The sequence below is a fragment of the Eschrichtius robustus genome, chromosome 14 (genome assembly GCF_028021215.1).
Source record: "Eschrichtius robustus isolate mEscRob2 chromosome 14, mEscRob2.pri, whole genome shotgun sequence".
Taxonomy (NCBI): domain Eukaryota; kingdom Metazoa; phylum Chordata; class Mammalia; order Artiodactyla; family Eschrichtiidae; genus Eschrichtius; species Eschrichtius robustus.
The window spans coordinates 48,801,129-48,827,751 of NC_090837.1; the positions used below are offsets into that span (position 1 = coordinate 48,801,129).

At 34.1% G+C, this 26,623-nt stretch overlaps 1 protein-coding gene across 1 annotated transcript in view; it reads right to left on the minus strand.

The window, feature by feature from the left end:
- Positions 1-26,623, minus strand: part of CCDC178 (coiled-coil domain containing 178) — a 368,496-nt gene that overhangs the window by 224,744 nt on the left and 117,129 nt on the right. Inside the window, exons 13-17 of the mRNA XM_068562450.1 lie at positions 21,333-21,395; positions 20,018-20,179; positions 18,341-18,454; positions 13,263-13,408; positions 10,083-10,242 (exon numbers count right to left, since the gene is read on the minus strand). Coding sequence (XP_068418551.1) covers positions 10,083-10,242; positions 13,263-13,408; positions 18,341-18,454; positions 20,018-20,179; positions 21,333-21,395 — 645 coding nt within the window. The remainder of the gene's footprint in view (positions 1-10,082; positions 10,243-13,262; positions 13,409-18,340; positions 18,455-20,017; positions 20,180-21,332; positions 21,396-26,623) is intronic.

Below are 26,623 nucleotides of genomic sequence, written 5' to 3' on the forward strand. Positions count from 1 at the left end.
CTGTGCAGAAGCTTTTTAGTTTCATGTAGTCCTACTTTTTAATTTTTGCATTTGTTTCATATGCTTATGGTATTATATGCAAAAAAATTGGTCCCAAGACCAGTGTCAAGGAGATTTTTTTCCTATGTTTATTTCCCAGGAGTTTTATAGCTTCAAGTCTCATATTTAGGACTTTAATTCATTTCAAGTTAATTTTTTTGAGTGGTGTAAAATAGGGGTCCAGTTTCATTCTTTTCTATGTGGCTATCAGAGACTATTTTATTTCTTCCTTTCCTGTTTGGATGATTTTTCTTTTCCCTTCCTAATTGCTCTGGCTAGAACTTTCAGTACTGTGTTGAACAGAAGTGATGTGATCATCCTTGCCTTCTTCTTGACCTTAGAGGAAAAGCTGAAAGCTTTCGATGATGAAGAATGGTGTTAGCTGTGGGCTCGTCAGTCTTTACTATGTTGAGGTACATTCCTTCTACACTTAACTTTTTTAAAAATTATGAATGGATGTTGAATTTTGTCAAATGCTTTTTCTACATCTGTTGAGATTATTATATAATATTTACCCTTCATTCTGTTAATGTGTTGTATTGCATTTATTCATTTATTGATTTGTGTATGTTGAACTAGCCTTGCATCCCAGGGATAATTACGACTTGGTTATGTGTTTGGTCCTTTAAATGTGTTGTTAAATTGGGTTTGCTAGCATTTTGTTGCGGATTTTTGCACATATGTTTACTAAGGATATTGGCTTGTAGGTTTTTTTCTTGTAGTGTCCTTGTCTGGCTTTGGTATCAGGGTAATGCTGGCTTCATAAAATGAGTTTGGAAGTGTTCCCTCTTCTTCAATTTTTTTGGAAAAGTTTGAGAAGCATTGGTATTAATTTTTAAATGTTTGGTAGGACTCACCAGTAAAGGTCCTGGGGTTTTCTTTGTTGGGGAGGTTTTGATTATTAATTCAATCTCCTTACTAGTAATTGATCTGCTCAGATTTCCTATTTCTTCACAATTCAGTCTTGGTAGGTTATATATTTCTAGAAATGTATTCATTCTTCTAGGTTATCCAATTTGTTGACACATAATATTTCATAGTAATCTCTTATAATTCTTTGTATTTCTGTGGTATCAGTTGTAATCGTTCCTTTTATTTTTTATTTATTTTTTCTTAGTCTAACTAAACTCTTGTTTATCTTTTCAAAATAACAGTTTTTAGTGTCATTAATGTTTTCTATTGTTTTCCAGCCTCTATTTCATTTATTTCTGCTATTATGTCTGTTATTTTCTTCCTTCTGCTAATTTTGGGTTCAGTTTGTTCTTCTTTTTCTGGTTCCTTGAAGTATGAAGTTAGGCTGGTGGAAAGATCTTTCTTTTACCTTGTAGACATTTATTACTATAAACTTCCCTCTTAAAACTGCTTTTGCTGCATCCCATAAATTTGGTATATTGTGTTTCCATTTTTGTTTCAAGATATTTTTTATTTCCCATTTGATTTATTCTTTGACTTTGGTTTGGAGTATGTTAAGTTCTACATATTTGTGAATTTTCTAGTTTCCTCTTGTTGTTAATTTCCAGCTTCATACAACTGTGTTTGGAAAAGATACTCGGTATAATTTCAGCCTTTTAAAATTTGTTATGACTTGTTTTATGACCTAAGTTATGATCTACTCCAGAGCATGTGCTGTGTTTGCTTAAGAAGACTGTGTCATCTGTTGCTGTTTGATGTAATGTTCTATACATGTCTGTTTTGGCCTAAAGTGTAGTTCAAGTCTAATGTTTCCTTATTGATTTTCTGTCTAAATAATTTATCCATTGTTGAAAGTGAGGTATTAAAGTCCCCTACTATCATTGTATTGTTGTCTATTTCTCCCTTTATGTCTGTTAGTATATTTGCTCAATATAGTTAGGTGCTTTGATATTAGATGCATATATATATTTACAATTGTTATATCCTTTCAATGAATTGCCCCCTTTATTATTATGTAATGACCTGTTTTCAGGTAAGTAAAATTCTTGTTACAGTTTTTACTTAAAGTCTACTTGGTCTTATACAAGTAGAGCTACCCCTGCTCTCTCTTTGGTTTACATTTGCATGGAATATATTTTTTTAAATTCTCTTCCCGTTCAGTCTGTGTGTGTTCAAATGTGAAATGAATCTCTTGTAGGCAGCATATAATTGGGTCTTGTTCTTTATCCTTTCTTTTAATAAACTTTCTGCCCCTTTCTCCCTTTCCTGCCAGACTCCAATAATGCATAGATTGTTTCTCTTGATGGTACCTCGTATTTCACATAAGCTTTCTTTATTCCCCGTCATTCTTTTTCTTTGTTCTTCTCTGACTGAATAATTTCAAATGACCTGTCTTCTACTTCACAGATTCTTTCTTTTGCTTAATCAGGTCTGCTGTTGATACTCTCTGTTGTTTTTTTTTTCATTTCACTCATTGTATTCTTCAGTTTCAGATTATGTCTTTGTTTTTTACAATTGCTATCTCTCTGTTAAACTTCTTGTTTCATTTGTGTATTATTTGCCTGATTTCTTTGGACTGTCCTTCTGTGCTTTCTTGTAGCTCACTGAACCTCCTCAAAACAACTGTATTAAATTCTGCATCAGGCAAATTGTAAATCTCCATTTCTTTGGGATAGGTTACTGGAAAATTATTGTGTCCCTTTACTAGTGTCATGTTTCCTTAATTTTTTACGTTCCTTGAAGGCTTTTGTTGTTCTATTTACATTTGAAAAAATAGTCACCTCTTCTAGTCTTTACTGACTTGCTTAGGGAGAGACATAACTTCATTTGTTAGCCCAGCGAAGGATGCTGCGACTTTCTCAGACCTTATCTATGGCTATATCTGCTCCACACTTCTTATTTCCTCTTGGGGTGGAATTCTTTTATTTTCTTTGAGTGCATCTGAAAGGCATGGACTGGGGTCTCCTGTTTGCATGCTCAGCCCTGAGCCCACTTCATGTGTATGCAGTGAGTACTGGAATTCTTAAGATTGTATGCCTTCTTTTAAGTCTGCAAAGTCAGCTGAGTACTGACAGCTTCCTATTTGCTTTTCCTAGGGCAATGCTAAATACTCAAGTTTGTGTGCTTTCTCTCAATCCCACAGAGTTGGGCTGGCTTTCTGTGCATGCTCAATAGCCATCTGCAAAGGTTCACATTCACTGCCCATGGGGGAAGTGTCTGTGAGTGAGGTTCTCAGAGAATTAGGGATGCCCATAGACCAGTAGGAAGTGTCCACTGGTAAAGCATCCCCAGGTCTAATGGGCAGGATCCATGATGGAATCTATATAGTTGGATACACGTCCCTGCGACGTGTTACAAGCACTGCCTATTGTGTACCTGTCCCTGCCCCTCAGTCATGTTGCTCACATCAGTATTCTGGATGGGGTGAGAAAGAAGTGGGCCTCTTGGCTGCATCCTACAGCCAAGAAGTTAAGCACATTGGGGAAGCTAAGCACTCACTAATATGCCCTCACTTTCCCCCAGTGAGAGCAGTCTCAGAAGTTGCAGGCCAAAGGGGTCTCCTTTGGCACTTAGCTATGCCACCTTGCGGGAGAGGTGATGTAGGCAAAATGAAACTCTTCCTTTACCCTGTCCAATTCACCCTATCTCAGAATTTTTTGCTCGATGTTGTGCCAGAAATGCTCCCCTGGACTCTGGACTTCTACAAAGGTACTCTTGCCCATTAGTGACTGTCGAAATTGGTTTCTTTGAGGAAAGACAGTAGAAAATTCCTATTACACTATCTTGCTGGCATCACTCCTTAACATAAATTTAAACAATACCCATTACCCTCTGCTCCCAACCTGTGGAAATAAAAAAATCTTATAAATAATTAATTAATTAATTTATTGCCCTTTTTTCCCCCTCAGAAAGTCTCAAGGAAGTTAAATTCCCTAATTTGTGACTAAGTCAATGTGCAAGTAAAAACATTAAATGAGAATGATACATATTAAAATTGCACTCAGAGAATACATGAATATTATGAGTGAAAAACAAAAGTGTATTCAACTCAAGTTGCTAAAGAAAGAAACAGAAATAGAAAATAAAATTATGAAAATCAATCAAATGGAATGATAAAGAAAAAAGCTGAAATTAATGAATTAAAAACAAAAATAATTTATCTTTATAAATAAATGAAAATTTGGAGTTTGTGGAAAAAACAACCAGAAGGCAAAAAATTAAGACTAATCAAGGAAAAGGAAAAATAAGAGGCTAATACATGAGAAAACTATAACTACAGAAGCAGAAAAGATGAAACTATTGCTATTTCATACAACTTAATGATAAATTTGAAAATCTCATTAAAATGGCCTTTTCTAGAAAAAATAAATTTAAAATACTGACACAAAAACTAGAAAATATTAATTATGTAAAAACCAAAGAAGATATAGAATAAATTTTGAAATGTTTTTCTTCAGAAAAGAACCAAGCTCAGATAATATCTTTTGGGAGGCAATTCACCATGATGTTTATACACTTCTGTGACAGCTTTTATCCGGAACTCTCTTTTCAAAATTTATTGCACAGACAATGTAATGTCTTCCTCTGGGGCAAAGGCTGGGCAAGTTTGCTAGAAGCTCACTTATAAAATGGGGGTTTTTCTACATTCCAGGTTCATTAGCTGTGATAAAAATCCCCTGTGTATGTAGCATCTGCCTGGACCATGTTCACGTTACTCCCATGAGACTTGGAGCCAAGGGGAACCTACAAACATGAAGCTCACACAGCCATGTGTACTGAGTAATAGTCCTCTGTCTCTCACCCAGGAGTTTCAAGTCTCCTGTCAGCTCTTGTAAAGCAGTGGCAGCTAACTTGTTAGCTTGCAAGTAAGGTAAAATCTCTGACTTTTCACATATCTTGATAGTATATTGGGGAATTTCTCCAACTTTCAAGGAACTGAAATGCCTCATGCTATTTAGCATAGAAAAAAATAACAAAAGCTTATTATTTCATTTTTAAAACTCCAAGAAATTTCTGATACCAATATCTTGAATGAAGTACAAAACAGAAGAACTGTAGACCAACAGATGTTCAGCATTAAATGATTGGAAATTGAATCTAGTAATGCATTACAATTTTAATAAAGCATTATCAATTAAGGTATACTTAACAATGAAATTTGGTATTTGGAAACATAATTACTTTAATTGATCAAAAGAGAAAATCACATATTTATGATATTACACTGCAGTAGGAGAAGGCATTTCAAAAGTGGCTGACCCACTAGGAAATTAATGTTACTTGGAAAAATCATAATTCCAAAGTGTGATCATAGAGTATTATGACAACTATGTAGAAAAAAATACCAATATACAGAAAACCTGAAATGGACTATAACCAGGTAGTTGTAACAGGTGCCTCTAGACGGTTGGGGAAAAAAGCTGAAAACGTAGGTGACTGCCAGTTCAAACAGTAAAAATTCTATTTAAACTTTATATACAGTGCTTTAACCCACAGTATTAGCAGTAATTCATGAACATATCTGTAAGACGTAACATGATGTTAGAGATGCAGAAAGAAGGGCAGTTTCTTCCTTGTTTAATGAATCATGCTCTAAGCAAACATTCAAAACATATTAAATTTTTATTTGGGAATGACTCATACCCATGCTACATTTTTCCTTTATATTCTAGTGTTACCCTCTCTTGATTTCTAACTTCTTATGATCATTGCAGGACTGGGTGGGTTTGTGCAAAAACTTGAAGGGTCCCAGAGACAAAATTAGTACTGTTTTGTTACCAGTCCTCAAATCAAAATGTTCATTCCTCAAAGAGCAATAGATTTGAACAAGTTGCTTTAAAAAAGCAATGCGATGAACCTAATGAATGTTACTGCATGTGATTAATTGATGTTTAATCCTATCAGAATTATTTTTAAAAGAATGATTAATTATGCAAAATACATTCTTAAGTTTTAAAAGTTTCATGCTATATGAAAATCTTCTGGTGGTAAGAAAATCATCAAGGCAAATTATTCTTGCCTAGGAGATTCATTGGTCGGTCTTCTAAATGTTTCCCAGGAAAATGCATTCATTTCCCACTATTAAGAACAAAGAATACATGTTTTTTATTTATAATTATACCTAATATAGCAAGTCAGTGAGCCAGGAACACAGTTTATTGTTTGTAATTTGAATGTTGTCACCATATTCAAGTCTGTTTTTCACATCTTCCATTTTCCTGCTGATTACATTTTTAAATTGAGGCTAGGGTTTTGGTCATCCAATATTAAGTGCCCCAAAAGCAGTAGTACTCATGAACTAGTCACATGAACGAAGAAATGATGAGTGGCCAATAGGAGAATAATTTTTTAAGTTGTGTAATCTTTAAAATGATCTCAGATTAAATTTGTTTCTGATTTTTACTATGTCTGTATCTGGCTGTCCAATAAATTAGTGAATCACTGCCTCTATATTAAGCTAAGAATTTATCACATGAAAGAGTCAAGAAATGATTCAATAGCCAAACTTGAAATAGCAATAGACAAGGGAAGAGGTATTTCCTGAGAGTGGGAAATATGAAGCAAAATAAAAACTAATAAACAATACAAAGTATCGGGAGACTGTCTCTGCTAGAACTCAATCTGGAAATTGCTTGTGTCTGGCACAGATTCACTGTATCAGTAGTTCACTGTACCCCTCTCATATCATGCCCTCAGTTATAGGGAGGAGAGCAAGACTACCGAAAGAACACTAGAGAAAGGCACTGATGTAGAAAAGGCAAGTGGGACTTCTAAGGATGGCTCATGATACATTAAAATGCTTTAAACTCCAGTTTTGTTTGGACCTTCCCAGAAGCAAAGAGGGAGATTAGTAGCTAGAGCCATAGTACTCTAATGAACATGTGATACAGAAATTTTATTCTTAAGCAATTTGCATTTGCAAATTATAGGCAGTTAGTAAAAACTGAATGACATTCAAGAAATCTATCATTTAAAGATATCTCATATGGAATTGCTTACTGAAAAAGACTGAATTTAACTCTAGCACCACACTGTCTGCTCTCTGACGTTTATGTATATTTTTCTTAAAGTATTTTATTAGCTGTTCGTATTTCTAATTCTATGGTGTGTTTTCTCGCATCCTCAATTAATTCCATTGTGGCTTTTATAAAGTTTTTTAATAAGCAATTTCTTTACATGATCCATAATTGTGATCAATTCTTTTGTCCAGCAGGGACGACCCAGATTAATAACACCACATTTATAATGATGCCTAATAATGCTTGTTTCTTTCTGGGAATGCTTTACATTATATACATATTTACAATTTTTTATCTCATCCAATTTCTAAACAAGGATGAGAATAGGTTTTCCATGAGGAATTTCATTGTCCTTCCACTCTTTCACATCAAGGACTGATCATAATCATAGATGGTGTCACTAATGATGAGCTATAACAATCTCTAAACTTCTCATGTTCAATCTCTACTCTGCTGATCATATAACGTGAATGCACAACAAAGACCTATCCAAGACAATTTCATATAAATTAAAAGGTTATTTGAAAAGCATTATTGAGATATTTAGCAGAATCCTTAATTGTTGGAAAGCAACAGACAATTTAACCATTTTCACCTAGACGGAAGAGAATAGATGGCAAATTTGTTATGTATTATCAAGGACAGAGGATGAGAGAGAGAGAGAGATTTAGCTTCTGCGTACAGCATGAATATTTGCTAAAGTATCAGTCTGATACGGTATGGAAAGAATCTCTGAAATGTTACTGCTTTTAGCCACTATCATGCATGTGGACAGAAAAATTACACCCAAAAAAGCATACATTCATCCATTTAATCATTCATTCAGTCATTCAATGAATTTTTATTGAGACCCTCCCTTGTGCCAGGCGTAGTTCTGAGCTTTTAGGATACAGAGAGGAATGTGGCAGAAAATTTCCTGTCCTCGTAAAGAATACATCATAGCAGGATTAGTCAGACAGCAAAGAGGTAAAAACGAATGAACAAAGCAAGTTCAGATAGAGATTGGTGCTAAGAAAAAAACCTGAGACTATGTGATGTGTTCGAATGGCTGGGTGTAGGTATACTTTGGGATGGGAAAGCAGAGACAGCTTCGGGATGAAAAGAAATATAGCTCTCAATTACTGAGGGCTAGTTATACAGGATTTTTTCCCTTCATCTCTCTCCTGATGACCATATTTTGTCATTTCACTAATTATTATGGTTCCATTAAAGTGTTGAAATGCCACTCAGTAAATGATTCCTGAAATCCCACTGTGTCCTCAGCACCAGTACAATTGGAAAATGTGGTAGACTTCAAACAAATAATTCCACTGCTGTGATAAAATATGAGGTGGGGAATGATGCTTAAGTCAGTAAGTAACTTAAAGCTTCTTGTTTTGAGAGCTGCATTTGACTTTAAGTTTCCCCAGTCCATCAAACCTCCAGGAACTCCTCCAAGAGGAGGCAACATTTGTTGCCACTAGATGGCACCAGTTATTTTCATATTTTTAAGACAAAAAACACAAAAACCCAACATACCTTTTTCTATGTAAAAGCCACATTTAAAAGGGAAAATTGTTACTTGGCACTATTATTAATCAAAGTATTGTTCTTTTGTTAATAAGTTTCTTATAGGAGGGATCACAGCAATAGCATTATAGACGGTATGTTCATTCACTCACATACATGTCTATTCGATGTATATTTGTTCCAAATAACCTTTTTGAAAATGTATTAGCAATGTCTTTGAAATGTTAAAAGGAAAAAAAGGAATTGAAGTTATTGAATATATATCATAATTGAATATATAAATATCAGGATCAAAAATATCTGATAAAAATATATTATGATAATACATATAATTTTTAAAGTTTTGCAGGAAATAGTTTTAATAAAATACATTAGAGTTGTTTATTTTTTATTATTTTTAACTTTAATTTTTTATTGAAGTATAGTTGATTTACAATGTTGTGTTAGTTTCAGGTGTATAGCAAAGTGATTCAGATATATGTATATATCTATGTATGTATATATATATATATATATATATATATATATATATATATATATATATATATATATATATATATATATATATATATATATATATATATATATATTCAGATTCTTTTTCCTTACAGGTTATTACAAAATATTGAGTATAGTTCCCTGTGCTATACAGTAGGTCCTTGTTGGTTATCTATTTTATATATAGTAGTGTGTATATGTTAATCTCAAACTCCTAATTTTTCTCCCCCCCTTTCCCCTTTGGTAACCATAAGTTTGTTTTCTATGCCATACTCTTTAGAATTTTTAATTTCATATCAAAACAACATTCTGCAGTATTTTTAATTAATTTTATACTTCATATAACTTTCTTGCTAATTTGTTTCCATCATTCCTAGAGGTTGTTTATTTTTGAGAAGTAATTTCTGTTGCATCTCAAGTAATAGTAATATTTATAAATATATTTTTTAAAACCATGGTATTTATTATGTCAATTAAATGTAACAAAAACTCTTATGAAATGTAAAATGGGATGTGAATCACTTAGCTAAATGTATATCATTTAGTCATATATCAAAAATTTAATATGTATAGCTTTATAAAACTTAATAAAACTTCAGATCTAAAAAGACACATTTTATCATATGATCTCCTTGTTTCTGACTAGTTACTGTTCAATTAAAACATATGCAAGTATAAAATATCCTCATTTTTTAAAAAGAAGTGGCTGGTAAACATTCAAATTATGTTTATTCAGAAACAAAATTAACTATTTTCACATTTCCTGTTAAAAACATAAAAATGGCTCTGAATAACCTGCCATCAGTAGACTTTGAAATAAAAGTACAGTGACAAAAAAAAAAAAAAGTACAGTGACAAAATGAGAGTGCACATAAAATGCACTGAAAAGAATGCATACAGCATTCATATGCTGTATGAATATAATTACTTATAGGAAATAAAAGAAAAAATGAAAAGTTGCATGTTTATTATGCTAACATATTTATTTTAAAAATCTAAACATCTTTGCTACTTCAGTATGAAAAATGAGTGCCTCAAACTAGCTGTTAATTTGACTATCACTATATTTCCTTCATTCTAAAACAGTCCAAAAATAATACTCACCTTAATATTTGATAGATTTCTTTGCCTCATGGTAAAGAGTGTTCTGTATCTCTTTTCTTCCTCATAGATTCTCTCTTCACAGGCTTTTTTCTCATTTATGAGATGATCAAACACAGCTTGTGCATGTTCCTTTTTCTCTCTCATGGCTATAAACTGGTCCCTATGACAAAAGAAAGAATTGCATTTGCCATTAATCAATTCACATTTAATTTTCTAACGTGCATTTATGATACATTTTAAAATACCCAATATTGAAAAATCTTAGAACTGAATGGCTATGCAAAAATTCCCTAGTCCTTTTCATAGGCCTGTCTCCATGAGCTACATCTAAATGATCCAGGTGGAAGACAATCTCTGGAGATTTAGCGGATTCTCTTGGCTGTCTACTCAGTGTGCCTCTGTTTTGTTGTCATTCCAGAAGAACTTCCCCTCCATGCAGCATATAACTCCAAGGGTACATTCTGATTAGATTAAGCCAACCAGCAAGAGGCTAATTATTCACCACTAAACATATATATTAAGACAGTGCAATAAGATGGAAGGCAAGGGCCGAATTCCATGTAGAAGGGGCTCAATTCACTAAATGTGAACAAGGAGTCCTGTTTTCAAATTTGCTGACAACAGCCATAGTGGAGAGAAAGAAACAAAAAATGAGTACCATGTGCTAAGCTGCTGAATCAACAAACCCTGCAGCCTACCCTACCTAGAGGCCTCCTGTTACATAAGATAATACGTTTCACTATCGTTTAAGCTGGTGTTTGAGTGTGTGTGTGTGTGTGTGTGTGTGTGTGCGCCCTCACGTGTGTATATGTGCCCTTGTGTATTTTGTCATTTGCAACTAAGTACATCCTGACACAGAGGTAAAATTATTTTTATGGTGAAATCAGTAGTTATGTTAGGAACTATACTAGTAGAAAAAGCATCAAAAAGTGGTTAAAACAATACTGCAAAAATAAATACGCTTTAGAAATAACTGCCAGACTTGATCAGTAACCCAGAATCTAGAATAAGCAGAGCTGCAAAAGCTCAGCACAGTCTTATGTTACCCACATTCGTTTTCATCTCTACTGGTATGGAAAATTGAATCATTTGCGCAGTTAGTTATAAAGGCAGCAGGACTAAAAATTTTGAGGGACTAAAATGTTAAAGTGCTTTGAATATAATATCTCATTTAATACAACAACCACCCTATGAAAGAATAATTATTTCAGCAATCTAACAGATGAAAAACCTAAACTTCGGTATTATTAGCTTGTGTAAGCTAACTAGTAAATGACAGAACCAGAATTCAAATCCAGTTCCGACTACCTCTATTTGATTCAGCAGCTCAACACAAAGTACTCATTTTTTTCCTCTCTCTCTACTATGGCTGTTATCAGGAAATTTGAAAACATGACTCTAGCCACATTTTTTAGATGGGTGTCTCTCCTTTTAAATGGAATAAAGTCCTTTCCTTTCATCTATCTTGCCTCTGTTTTTTCCACTTCATCACTCGTACTAAAAACATCCATTATTCTTACGAGATGTCCTATGTAAGTATTCACTAATATCAACATTGACACTAGGTGAAAGTATCAGTAGATTATTCCTAGTACAGTTAATCTTCAGTAATCTTCCGTTCCAGTCCTGTTTAGGGAGTCAATATGCACAGTCAAAAGAGCACACACTTTGGAACAGGACAAACCTAAGCTGGAGTAGCTCTACCACTGGTAGAGCTACTCCAGCTTAGGCTTTGTCCTGTTCCAAAGTGCTGTGCTCTTTTGACTGTGCATATTGACTCCTAAACAGGACTGGACGGAAGATTCACTGTAGATTAACTGGTACTAGGACTTAATCCCTACTGAATACCTTTCACCTAGGAGTCAATGTAGATATTAGCTGAATACTTACCTAGGACATCTGTAAGCATAATGGATGTTATTAGTACGAGTATGAAGTGGAAAAACAGAGGCAAGATAGATGAAGGAAAGGACTTTATTCCATTTCAAAAGGAGTTAGGGATGGAATTGATTCACTGGGACACGGTGACTGTTCTTGCCTGAAGGGCAATATAATCTAGGCACAGGATGGAAGAAAATGCAAGAATTGAAATGGTAAGAATCCTGGGGAAAAAAATTTCATCAGCTCCTGAACAAAACATAAGTTTAGTGTAAATTATATAATTTCAGGCTTATCCCTTTGAGCCTCCAAATATTCTTATGGATATTAAACAATATGGATACATATCTTTCAAAGTAAACAATGTTTCCTTGCTTTCTTACCTGATATTCTATATATGATTTAGTAATTTTCAGGTAAAGCTGTATGATCATTTTGAAAGTAAGTTTTGTAATAAACTTAAGTAAAAAATAAAATCCTGTTGTAATAGCTAAACAAATCCTTGTTGAGTTCATTGACTTGACTCCATTAAGATACATGGTATTAGATTGTGCAAAACTATTTTTCTGACACTTTATCCCTCAAGTGTTATGATTTTGCTAATGCTGTATTAGCCTTCTATATTTAAATCAGACCATCATTCCTAAATGTGACCAACGCATATTCCTCCAGTAGTCCTCCAAATCCTGTTCTCAATGTATTATAAAATAGGAAATACTCATTAAGAACCAAGAAGAGTAAAGGAAGAGCATGTGAGTTCTAAGTGGGGGTCTATGGATACAGTAAGAGTCTTAAAGCACGATCATTCTCAAAGTGCAAGGCCTTTGTCAGGTATGCCCCAGACTAATGAGGGGACTGTGTAAGAGGCTTTTGAAGACAATTAATGTGAATAAATTACATGAGGTTTTATAGAATTTCTAAACTCTTACCTCAAAACTGTTATCAAAAAGGTTGTGTGAAAAAATATATATTATTAACCACGTCATATAAGTGAAAAATGCTGAAATTAGTGGGAGAGGTTATGAATTTCATAATGAATAAAAGTTCTTATGCTTGGAAAAGGAGAAACATTCGCAGTTAATTAAATAAGAATAAACCCAGAGGAGCAATGAAAAATGACAGCAATTTGTGATTATGTTTTTAAACCAAAATTATGAAATATCACATGTATATTTCACATCAAATCATGGTAGAAAATATGGATCATTTTAAGAATAAATTTTAAACATGGAAATTTGATCACATCTCTTTTATAAATGATATATTAAGCATTTAATATTTTGATAAATTTTAAGTACTTACTTTAAACAGTCAAGTGTGTGGTCAAAAACATTCTTTTCCTTTTGTTTTTCTTCTAAGTCTTTGTTCAATTGATTTATTTTTGCATGATAAATAATTGTTTTTCTTTTAGTGGTCTCTATTTCTTTGAAAGTTATTGAGCATTTATCCTGAAAAAAAAAATTCAGGAATATTTTAAGTACTAGGATTTTCAAATCCTTGCAATTTAGAAACACAAATACTTTTGGCCATGTGAACAATTAAAAGCAAATAGTAACCTCTTATCAATGTAAGTAACAACTTAGGTTTGTGTTCTCTTCTCTTACATCTGATGAGGTTTTCTAAAAGATGGGTTATAACTATGTATTCTCTCTCCCCGCCCTTCCTCTCCCTCCCTCTCTACCCTGCACTAACTTGTCTCCCCTCCCACACACATACATGCACAACTGAAAGGCATGTCTTTTAAGATGCCAGCATGTGGTCACGGGTTATCAAACATGTACACTAAAGGGAGGCAAGAATATATATTGTTCTGATGTTTAAGAAAAAGAAGTCAATGTTTAATACCAGCACAATTCCCCAAGGCTGGCCAGTCCAATTCCAGATTGGAGATTTGATTTTGTATCCATTTTTTCATGATCCCTTCGTAACTGTTGGTGTTGATGTTGACGGACTGATTGACTGACTGGGTGACTGACTTACTGAAGGTTGTTTTTCCCCACATCTCGCACTGCTTCTAGCTGGTGCGGCTCTCCCAGTGGATTTCAGTCTCAGCTGCTCCCGTTGCTCCTGTTTTCCTCCAGTTTTCCCCATGTGCTTTCTAATTCTTTCTCTACTCTTACAGATTTCAAGAAGAATGAATTGCTAATCTTTTATACTTATTTTCCTACAAAAATCTTGTTTGTCCAAGATTTGGAAAATTGAGTACTGTATTTGAATTTTCATATCATCCCTTCTTTTCTTTTTTTTTTCTGGAACTTCTGGAACTCTTCTACTAATAAATGGGGTTTTTTTGGTTGGTTTGTTTGTTTGGTACCAGAAGGTAGTTGAGATGGCTGACAAAGATTCTTCAGTAGGCCTACTAGGATATTATGTTATTTCTGGGAGAAAAGTTCAACCAAACAAAAAGTGTGAGGAGGCACAAGTATGGGTAAAAATAAGTAGGAACAAGTCAGAGAGGATGGGCAATCATGGGTACAGCATGCTATCACTAAACCTGACTTTTCGTTCAGATTCCGTAACGCATGCCATAATCTTCAATGATGATTTTCATGGGAAACTGAGATTTCAGAAGCAATGGTGTCAACAACTTAGACCATTCCAGCCAATTCAGCGATGCTGAAGGTGGTGCCAGAGGATTTTACACTAAGGGAAAGAAAGAGTGCAATTCCTGCAGACAGCAGTGTAAAGCAAAAAGTGTATTTTGACACCTTTCATAGGTACCATCAGTGAGTCTTTGGTAAATGTGAGCACCATATCCCCTTCCAGGCATCAAAAATATTAGAGATGTCCCCACAGTGTGAAAAGAAATTGTTAGATGCCACATGTCAATCAAGAGTATATATCAACATCTGCATATCTTGAGTGAGCAAAAGCTTGGGGACTCTAAGAACCATTTGTGAGTCTTGATGAATGCTCAGGTGTCACTAGAGCAAATGGGAATCGAGGCATAAACAGTACATTTATAATTCTTTAGCTAATTTTTTTTCTCTAGCCTGGTGACACAGGTTTCAGCAATTGTGAGGCTTTCCACCCAAAGACAGTTTCATGTCCAGACCCGGGAGGGTCTAGAAATCTAAAATGAAGTTAATTAACGTTTTACCATACAAGATTTTTCATTATCTCCTTATCTCAAATATTTGAAAACCACATATTTTAAAAATATTAGATAATAAAAATTATATTCAGATTCTAAATTATTAATTTCAGATATTTTTAATATTTATTTAAGATTTAACAAATATTTTTATGTTATCTAAATACAATATGTCCAGATTCCACACTTAAGATTTAACTTGGGGTTAAACATAAAATTCAGTAATACTGTTTAGCTTGGCCCATGATTGAAATGCTTACACACAGTAAAAGATAAAATTATTTGTCTAACTTAGGTTCTTAGAAGGTAGAAATGCTGCTGTAGTGTTGTTTATATACCAGTCAACATAATGAGGACTTAATAAATGCTATTAATGATGTTTGCAAGTTTCTTCGGGATGGGGTTCCATAGCATGACACACAAGGCATTTCTTCATCTAGGCATTGCCCGTCTCACTAGCTTCATATATTTGCACTCTTATAATAGGTGCCCTGCTCTCTGGTCATACCGAAGTGCTTGCAATTCCACAAACACATAGCATTCTCACATGATCTCCTTGCTTTGCAAACACAAGGTCTGTTTCTAAAAAGCCCTTACTTCATTTCTTCAGTTAAAATTTATATAATAATAATAATAATAATGCTAACAATAATAATGGAAACCGTTTGTTGAATGCTTCCAGTGCCAATTATTCTTTTAGTCTTTTTGTGTATATCATCTCTGTTCTCTAAACATCACGGCAAGGCAAATATTCAACCTTCAATTTCTCCATTAGTAATTATCATTCTTAGATATCACCTCCTCTGAAAAATCTTCCTGGATGCCCTTGATTCAGCTGCGTTTCCTCCTTCTTGACTCTTCCCACACCATTACACCATTGTCATGGCTCCTGCTCACAATGTATTAAGGCTGTCTGTTTCCTTGTCTGATCCCCAGCAAGATGATGTGTTTCTTGAGTGAACCAACTTCTCCTTTTACTTCTCCAACTCCAGGAACTTCCAACAGTGTTTAAGACATTTTAAGTACTCAGTAGTAATTGGAAAGACAAATCAATTTGAAGGACAAACAAAAAAAAAAGAACCCTTCTTCTCTAACCCTCAAACTCTTACTAACTTCTATAATACGGAGCATACACACAAAGTATTCAGCCATGTTTTTCATTGGAATTTATTTATATTTGTTAACCTTTGGCAATTTTTAGTTAATATTTTAGCAAATATTCAGATGTGGATATAAGAACTATGGTGGCATTCCACTGCAGTCTTGAACACATATGTTTTATCTTTTGTGACACATGTTACAAGTAATTTGTCATCAATAACAGTAGTGTGCTGGGTTGTAAGAGCTGGCCTGAATGTTTTGTTCCTGATTTTAATGGATTTATTTTTAATGTTTCATAATTAAGTATCATGTTTGCTGGAAAATACTGGTAGACACTATAACACATGTTATTAAGGTATGGATGTTTTCATTATATATCTAGACAGTTAAGAGGTTTTTTTAAATAAATCAGTGGCTTTCGAATTTTATCAAATATTTTAGGCTGTCTTTCACTTGTGTAAATGCAGTGAATTATATTAGTACACTTGTTTATGCTGAATCACCTTCACATTCTTCAAAGGAATCTTATTTTGTAAAGTATATTATTTTTAGCACATTGTAAAATTCAATTCACTGATATATTTAAGATTGTCATCTATGTTCATAAGTGAGATCACCTACAGATTTCTTACTTATGCTAATATTTTTCAGTTATGGTTTCAGGGTTATATTTTTATAGAATAAATTTAGAAGCTTTCCACGTTTTCTTATGCTCTCTACCTGGTTTTTGTGGGGAGGCCTATAAAGCATCTGTGCTTGTTCTTGCCTTTATTGGTAGAGTTTAGACCAGTTTTATTGTTATTGATCCATTTTTGTTATTTTTTTCTCTTCACCCAGTTTTCATCATTTGTATTTTAAAAATAAATTATATACTTCATCAATATTTTAAAACAAATTGCTATGCAATTTCATATATAATTATGTCTCTTTTAATTTTTCTCATGGCACGTTCTTTTTGCCTTTCATAGATATGCCAACTATTTTCAGTTCTTCTTACCAAAATAATTTATTGGTAATACCAAATTATAACGTTGGCCCATTCCATAAATTTTACTTTATAGTTTATCATCAGTCACTTGTAATAAATGGTAATTTGCATTTCTAAATATTCCTTAACACAGAAGTAAATAAAGAAAATGTGATTTAAAAAATATTTCCAGTGGTCTACAAATTTTTTCTTTCTGCTATACTTTTTGTTATTGAGTTCTGATTTTACTTCACTGGGGTCAATAAAAGTAACCTGTATGATTTGACCAGTATAATGTAATGGTTAGGAGCAGAGCTTCTAGTGCCAGACACATTGAATCTCAACACCACCATTAACAAGCTGGGTGAAACTGAACAAGTTAATTAAAAACCAATGCATCAGATTCTTCAACTGTAGAATGGAGATAATAATAGCACACTCTTCATAGGGTTATCATGAAGATGAATTTAGTTAATAGGTCTGAGCACTTAGAACAATGCCTGACGTAAAAAACATGCAAAATATTAATATCTGTTATTATTATTATACATATTATTTTCCTTGGTAATTTTAAAAAATATTTCTTTTGTGGCCCTTTAACTTTATTTAAAGGATATGATTACACCTCCATCTCATGGCCCACAAGCTGTCCACTAACAAATCATATTGGTGCTACCTTTAAAATATATCCAGAGGACTATCTCTACTTTCCCATATCCAATGATTCTCTAAAGTTAGAATGTTACATGTGAGGATTTTAAGGGAGCAAATATTTCTAAGTTGGAAAAAGCCCTGAAGTCCTTTGATATATAGCCATTTGTTCATGCTGCCTACATACCAGCTTGAGGGTAACATTTAGATGTCAGATATTAACAAATGTTTCAATCTGTACATTGGTCTCATGTTAGAAACATGGTACTATCTCAGACACTACAAATCTCTATCTCTACTTTGTAGGAAAGGTAACAGGAGGATACACTAGACCAGTGGGAAAGACACTATAAGAGAGAAAATGAAGACACAGAGACTGTGTGTGTGTGTGTGTGTGTGTGTGCGCGCGCGCGTGCGCGCCGATGTGCATGCATGCATGCAGAATCAATTTAGTGCAACCAATTAGAAATGAGAGACATCCACCTAAAATTAAATTTGCTGGCATAGTTTTCATTGAAATGAAAAGGTTGTAAATTCAAAATTATTTTTTGACATTAAATTTCTTACCTCAGTTTTTATTAATGCATGCTGGGTTTTCTTCCCCTCTCTTCGCAACTTTTTCTGTGTTTTCTCTACATTTCTTTTAACATATTCTTTCCTCTCAATTATTTCACCTAGTAACTATAGGACATTCAGAAATTAAGATGTGCAACATTTACAATCCAATTATCTTGGTTTAGACCAGATAGTTCCTAAGCAACTATTTTAATAACAACAACATATATTTTGGTATAACAGGAAAGGAATTCACCACACATGAATCACAAAAACATACTAGGATATCCATAATCCCAATATTCAATTTGAATTACCCAAGAAAATAAAAGTCTAATCAATTTTAGCTAAGTAACAAAAACTAATTAATTCACATAGAAATAATAAATTTTCCTCACAATATTTAAGATATTTTAACCAAAATTAAAACTCCAAATTTTCAGCAATCACTATAGAAAGTGTATGAAAACTTACTCTTTCCAGGAGTTTATGCTAAGTTAATAGTTCTTATGATTTATACACTATTAAAGAATAATAAAACAAAAATGATTACTGCACTACAAGAAGGTATAAAACAATGGCTATTATAAAATAAGAAAAAATAAAAGTCATTAATCTTTTCTGGAATTCATTATCATACTCAGATGATTACACTAAGGCTTTGATGCAATTAATAAACTCCTATCATTAATGTAAGGAGGAGCCATTATTAAAATCATTTATCTCACTAGGTGTTAATACTGGTTATATATTCATTACATGAGCTCTAGGATAAGCATTTAGAAGCCCCGAGAAGTACACTCAGAATTTGCTGTTTCGTTTCCATGGTTTATGGCATTGTACAAGTGGCTTCATGCACTATCTATGTTACAGATAGACTCTCTCTTGCCTACTTCAGAGAGATGCTTTGAAGATCAAAATAAACATTCGTAATAGGAAAACTTTGAAAATCACAAAGTTTTTAAAATAATGAAATTTTGAAAATTATTAAAGACTAAGAATATAAAGTTACATCATCATTTGCAAAGAAAAAAAAACCCTGTTGCCAAAATGGCCCAAATGAATATACGTATGTCCTCCCTGTAGCCGAGGACAAGAATGTATAATTCCTACCACACCTTCTACTTCTCCAAAAGACTAATGATATGATGTATGCATATTTTTCTACTAAATTTTTCTTTGGGAAGGGCTTGTAATATCAGTCACTGTCATAAACCTGTTGCTTTGAAAATATTTTATCAACATTTGATTTATTTTTCATCCTAGCTGTCTTAACTTCATTTACATACATCAAAAATTTACCACGAAAATGTCAAGATGCATTATAGTCTATATTTGCGCAAACGTAGTTTTGGAATTTTATTAACAAGCAGTGAAGACTTTGAATTAAATTTACTACAGTGGGTAATCATACCAGATAAATCACTACTCACCCATTTGAAAACTGCTTTTCCTAAGTACTCTCTAAGATAAAGTGTGGGGTTCCAGGTAATAGCGTTAATAGTCTTGCTATATAATTCCACTGTAGATCAGCTGTGTGGTCATAAAATAGTTACTTATTTTGTCTATGCTTTTATGTCTTCCTATGTGAAATCATAATTTTCCAAATGATAATGTAAAATTGCATACATGATTTATTGACCTGAATATTCCTGCAGATTAGTTTCTGGATTAATTATAAATGCTTACATCAGTATGTTCTTTGTGGCAAGTTCTGATTTTTACAGCTTCTTCTTCTAGTTTAAGCAGTGGTATCTCCATTTCTGCCAGTGCTAAGGCATATATTGCTTTCTTTCTCATAAGATCCTGCTTCTCAAGTGCCTGTTCTTCTTGAAGGGAAAGCAGTCTTTTCTGCCAGCAAAGATTTTTTAAATGATTCATCGTTATTAATTACCTAAACATTTATTGAGACTCTATCCTGTGCTGGTCAGTAATGTCTAAAAATCAAAACAATAAATGCCACCATAAAACAGCAATAGGTACGAATATAGCATATTTAAAAAGAACAGAGGTAATATTACAAAAAATGAGAGAAAAAAATTTAATAGACAATAAAAATCAGATATCCTTAAGTAAGTACTGGAGGATAATAAGGTTAGACGACACGTTAATGACAAATATTGAAATATATGTAATTCCTGCATTCTAAGACCAAATAAAAACAATAAACAAGAAGTTAATAACAAACTATTAAGCAAAAAGGACTGGAAGATTACGGAATTATTGGGCTTATCTACAGAGAGAAATAAATTAGGTAATTTGGCATTTTCAAGCATATAGAATTAGAGAGACACTGCTTTTATATGTTTGAAAGTATCAAAGTTCCCAATAGAAAAAAAATCACAAAATATGTGTTTGCTTCAGAGAGGAACAGAGGTGCAGATAATCTCAAATAATTTTTAAAATTAACACTGTCTTGTACTGTTTTGCCTCTTGATTTTATTCTTTTTATAGTAATGGTTTCAAATACTTATGTATTTCTGAAGGGGAGGCAGTCTACAAACATGCCAGGGTTCAGAACACCCAATCTAGGTCCCAAAGGATATGCAGGTGGTAGATAAAGATTTTTTAAAAAGTAAAATTGATTTTGCTAGTTATAATGCTTTAGTTTCAAAATCTTTATATAGAAATATCATAGCATATTTTCTTTTTAGTCTTAAATAAAAGAGTCCAATTGAAAGACATTAAATGTAAAGAAAACATAACATCATCACAAAGGAAACTAAAGAGACACTTAGGAATAAGATCCCACTGCCCTTTTACTAGGCTGGCAGAAATTCCCATTAAACCACAAAATGCGGTATGTGTATGAGAGGTCAGTTTCTTTATGCATGATCAGACACTGCTAGTCGTACACAGAGGGCAACTGTCATCAACTAAGGAGAGAAAACTGCTGGCTTGCAAACCAAGTAGTGACAAGATGCCTCATTACAGGCAAATTTAAAATGTTACGTAAAATGCAAATTAAAGGAAGAATAAAATATTGAAACCAAATTGGGATTACCTGAATCATCATTCCACGAGCCACTTCACCTCGAGTGAGTTTTTTCAAGAATTCTTCTCTGCCCTATATATTATCAAATTTTTTAAAAAGGAGGTTTTATTTATAGAATATCAGAAAACATTTTAAGACAACTGCTAACATAAAATGCATTTTACTTAGGTTAAAAAGAAGAGTAAATTGCTCATTACAAATTGAGTGTTATAATTTTTTATAAATAAACCTGATGTTGTCTGAGGCAAAATTAGTAAGTGCTGCAAGACCAGGAAATAGAATACAGAATTTCCGTTCAATTCAGCTTGTATTTTATAATCCTGAACTAAAATACTGAAGTAGGAAAATCAAAAAGGAAAAACTAGATAGTCTTCGATCCCTCTTTTTAAAAACTATCTGTTTGTATTTAATACTATTTTCCAGAATGAACACATTCAATTTTGAAAGCAAGGTAAATTCAAGTTTAAAGTTTGCAAAATATGATCAGATTCTCCATTTGGCTAGAAAAATTTCTTTTTTTTTTCCTTTCTTATTTTTAAAAAATCATTTCTTGAAAGTTACTGGGCAAAAAATATGTGGAAAAATCTTCTCTTTTGCTACTTGGATAGAGAGTCTTAAATTCTTCATAGTTGTACTTTATATTATCACACAACCAGATTTGGAAATAACTCAAAAATTTCCTTCTGCTTTTAGAATTACATCTTGGAACCTCTTATTGAGGGAGGGGCGGTCTTGGATTTAAGCTGTCCTCCATATTCAAAAGAGATGTATAGCTTTGTAAAGAACAACAGTGGAGGTTCAGAAATGTCTCTAAAATTCCTACTTCATTACTGAACCCCTCATCATATCACAGAGTCTACACAGATATTATAAAGAAACAAGTCAGTAAGTCTCTCCTACAACCCTTCCTTTTCTTAGTATAGCAACCCATCAAAATTACACTCTCCTAGAGTAAAGAAAAGTAACTCCAAAGAAGGAAAGAGGAGATAAAGAAAGTATTATCTTTAAATATTACTTTACCTAAGGATATACCTATATCTAAAACCAATTTATACAATGATGTATTTCGATAATTTAAAAGAAATTAGTTGCCTTTTTTTAAAAAATAGATCTTTAAAGGAGTATAATTGCTTCACAATACTGTGTTAGCTTCCATTGTACAAAAAAGTGAATCAGCCATATGCATACATATATCCCCATGTCCCCTCCCTCTCAAGCCTCCCTCCCACCTTCCCTAATGTTACAAAAAATGAGAGAAAAAAATACGAAGCAAAGCACCGAGCTGATCTCCCTGTGCTATGCTGCTGCTTCCCACTAGCTAACTATTTTACATTCGGTAGTGTATATATGTCGATGCTACTCTCACGTCACCCCAGCTTCCCCCTCCCATCCCGTGTCGTCAAGTCCATTCTCTAGGTCTATGTCTTTATTCCTGCCCTGGCACTAGGTTCATCAGTACCAATTTTTTTTTTTTTTAGATTCTATATATATGTGTTAGAATACGGTATTTGCTTTTCTCTTTCTGACTTACTTCATTCTGTATGACAGACTCTAGGTCCATCCACCTCACTATAAATAACTCAATTTTGCTTTTTATGGCTGAGTAATATTCCACTGTATATATGTGCCACATCTTCTTTATCCATTCAACTGTTGATGATCATTTAGGTTGGTTCCCTGTCCTGGCTATTGTAAATAGCGCTGCAGTGAACATTGGGGTACATGTCTCTTTTTGAATTACGGTTTTCTCAGGGTATATGCCCAGTAGTGGCATTGCTGGGTCATATGGTAGTTCTATTTTTAGGTTTTCAAGGAACCTGCATACTGTTCTCCATAGTGGTTGTATCAATTTACATTCCCACCAAAAGTGCAAGAGGGTTCCCTGTTCTCCACACCCTCTCCAGCATTTATTGTTTCTAGATTTTTTGATAATGCCCATTCTGACTGGTGTGAGGTGATACCTCATTGCAGCTTTGATTTGCATTTCTCTAATAATTAGTGATGTTGAGCATCTTTTCATGTGCCTCTTGGCCATCTGTATGTCTTCTTTGGTAAAATGTCTATTTAGGTCTTCTGCCCATTTTTTAATTGGGTTGTTTTTTTGAGATTGAGCTGCATGAGCTGTTTGTGTATTTTGGAGATTAATCCTTTGTCTGTTGTTTTGTTTGCAAATATTTTCTCCCATTCTGAGGGTTGTCTTTTCATCTTGTTTATGGTTTCCTTTGCTGTGCAAAAGCTTTGAAGTTTCATTAGGTCCCATTTGTTTATTTTTGTTTTTATTTCCATTACTCTAGGCGGCGGGTCAAAAAAGATCTTGCTGTGGTTTATGTCAGAGTGCTTTTCCTATGTTTCCCTCTAAGAGTTTTATAGTGTCTGGACTTACATTTAGGTCTCTAATCCATTTTGAGTTTATTTCTGTGTATGGTGTTAGGTAGTGTTCTAATTTCATTCTTTTACATGTAGCTGTCCAGTTTTCCAAGCACCACTTATTGAAGAGGCTGTCTTTTCTCCATTGTATGTTCTTGCCTCCTTTGTCGTAAATTAGGTGACCATATGTACATGGGTTTATCTCTGGGCTTTCTATCCTGTTCCATTGATCTATATTTCTGTTTTTGTGCCAGTACCACACTGTGTTGATTACTGTTGCTTTGTAGTATAGTTTGAAGTCGGGGAGCCTAATTCCTCCAGCTCCATTTTTCTTTCTCAAGATTGCTTCGGCTACTGGGGGTCTTTTGTGTTTCCATATGAATTGTAAAATTTTTTGTTCTAATTCTGTGATGAATGCCATTGGTAGATGAATAGGGACTGCATTGAATCTGTAGATTGCTTTGGTAGTTGACTCTTCTAACATGACAACAGATACAGTGGTTTTATCAAATAAACATTTAATAATGGAGCCAAATTAAAAATGCCTCTACAGACTGGAAACCAATATACTGTATTCCAGAATAGCGTGTTACATTTGAACTTTGTCTGAAAGTAACTGAAAAATGTGTGTGTGTGTGTGTGTGTGTATCAAGGAGATGAGTTGGGAAATAGTAAGGCATGAAGCTGAAATGATAAACTATCAGCTTATACATAATCTTTAAAGGCATAGAAAGAAAATTAGTGAAGAATGTTAAGCAAGGTGTCTGTTGCAGAAAGGTCACTCTGGTTGCAATGGGGATTAGTTTGTGTTTCCTTAAAATTCATTCATTCATCCTTTGAAGTTTTTTTGTTTTTTTTAATTGTCAGTAAGAGAGAAATCTATTGTTTAAGTGAATTCAAGTCCTTGAATGTATATAAATTAACATCGTTCAAGAAGAACTTGTGAATATAAGGCCAATAAAAACTGTAGGCAGTATATGAGACATTATAATAAAATAGACCAGAAGTCTGAAGGTGCAAGAGTAAAACAATTGCATTTCTTTGAAAAGAAGGGAAAGAGTCCCTTGAAATTTTGAAATCAGTATTTCTATACAAAACCAACTCAACCTATTACCAGTGGACAAATCTGCACTCTCCATCAGAAAAACATCTGGAGTTTCACTCTTTCCTCTCAGGGAACTCTTTCAAGCTCTGTTTTCTACCATGCCCCAAACCTCTGTGACTCAGAGAGCAAGGTCAAATGACTGGTCACCAAAACGGAAAATAGCTGTTACTTACTGCTTGGGCTGCCAATTTCAACTTCCACCAGGCACAGGGAGTGTTTCCAGCCAGATGCTCAAGGCCTTCCCTCAGTACTACTGCCTTTCTGAAAGTTTGATCGGTGCACCAGGGCACTGACAAACTTCTGGGAAGTTTACCAGTTCCTAGGAGAACTACTGACTAACAATGACCTTCAAAACATCCTAGAACACGCCAAAGACTGATATAAGGTGATCTCTGATGGTCACAGGTCTCACGCCACACAGTGAAATATCTGAGTGAGGTGACTTATTTGTCTTCCCGCCCTGTTGTCACAGGCAGCGTTCTCTGTAAAGCTGACTCTGAGGTGGGGTTTGGTATGCAGGATTCTTATTGAGGAGTGCACCTGGAATCAACTCCTGTTGGACTGGAGCGGGGAACAGTGGGAAGATAGGGAGAGGATCAAGGACTGGGCAGAAACATAGGCTGAGCTGCAAAGCAGCCCAGCAACAACCTCAGTCAGCTCCATGGGGAGTCCTGGAGCAAGAACGGGCCTTCGGCTTTGCCCCAAGTCAGACCAAAGTGGCAAGGCTACTCCTCTATTTATCAGTAGTTGGATATGAGCTGTCCCAGGAAGGGGAATGACCTTAAGCAAAGTGACTTAACTGATTCCTGAAGTAGAATCTGGGCAGTTATGTCCACTAAACAATACATATATACGTCATGAACCCCCTTGATAAAACTACTATTAGTGCTACTAAGACTCATGACTGAAGTATTATTACCTGCCTACTATGTAGAGTTACCTTTTTTCAACTTCATAATGAAATCCATGAAATCGCTATTATTGTCCCCTTTTGCAAATGGGAAAACTGGGACAGATTATATAAATTGCCAAAAAGCAAAAAGCTAGCACACATTGGAAGCAGGATGCTAATCCACACTGAGAGCCCAGGGACTTTATCTCATTGACTTAGGATCTCAGTGACACCTGGATACCTAGGACCCTTCAACGTGAGTGGAATATTTAGTGTAGAGCCTTCTGACTCTCATGTCCTTGCAAAGCCTGCCTTTCCATGAGACTTTCCAGGCAATAGGATTGTCAGATTCTGTAACTCAGCCGCCTATTCCACAGATAGAGGAATGGAACCGAGACTTTGTGTTCAAGAGGTGTCAATCTGCCAGTGATGCCATAGCTGGTTCTCAAACAGAATCTGCTAAGAAGGTTATGAACACTGGGGATATGCTGCTTTTTTAATTCTGCAACTCTATGACATAAATCACAGCAAGATCCTTTTTGACCCACCTCCTAGAGAAATAGAAATAAAAACAAAAATAAACAAAGGGGACCTAATGAAATTTAAAAGCTTTTGCACAGCAAAGGAAACTATAAACAAGATGAAAACACAACCGTCAGAATGGGAGAAAATATTTGCAAATGAAACAACAGACAAAGGATTAATCTCCAAAATTAACAAGCAGCTCATGCAGCTCAATATCAAAAAAACAAACAACCCAATCCAAAAATGGACAGAAAACCTAAGTAGACATTTCTCCAGAGAAGATATACAGATTGCCAACAAACACATGAAAGGATGCTCAACATCACTAATCACTAGAGAGATACAAATCAAAACTACAATGAGATATCACCTCACACCAGTCAGAATGGCCATCATGAAAAAATCTACAAA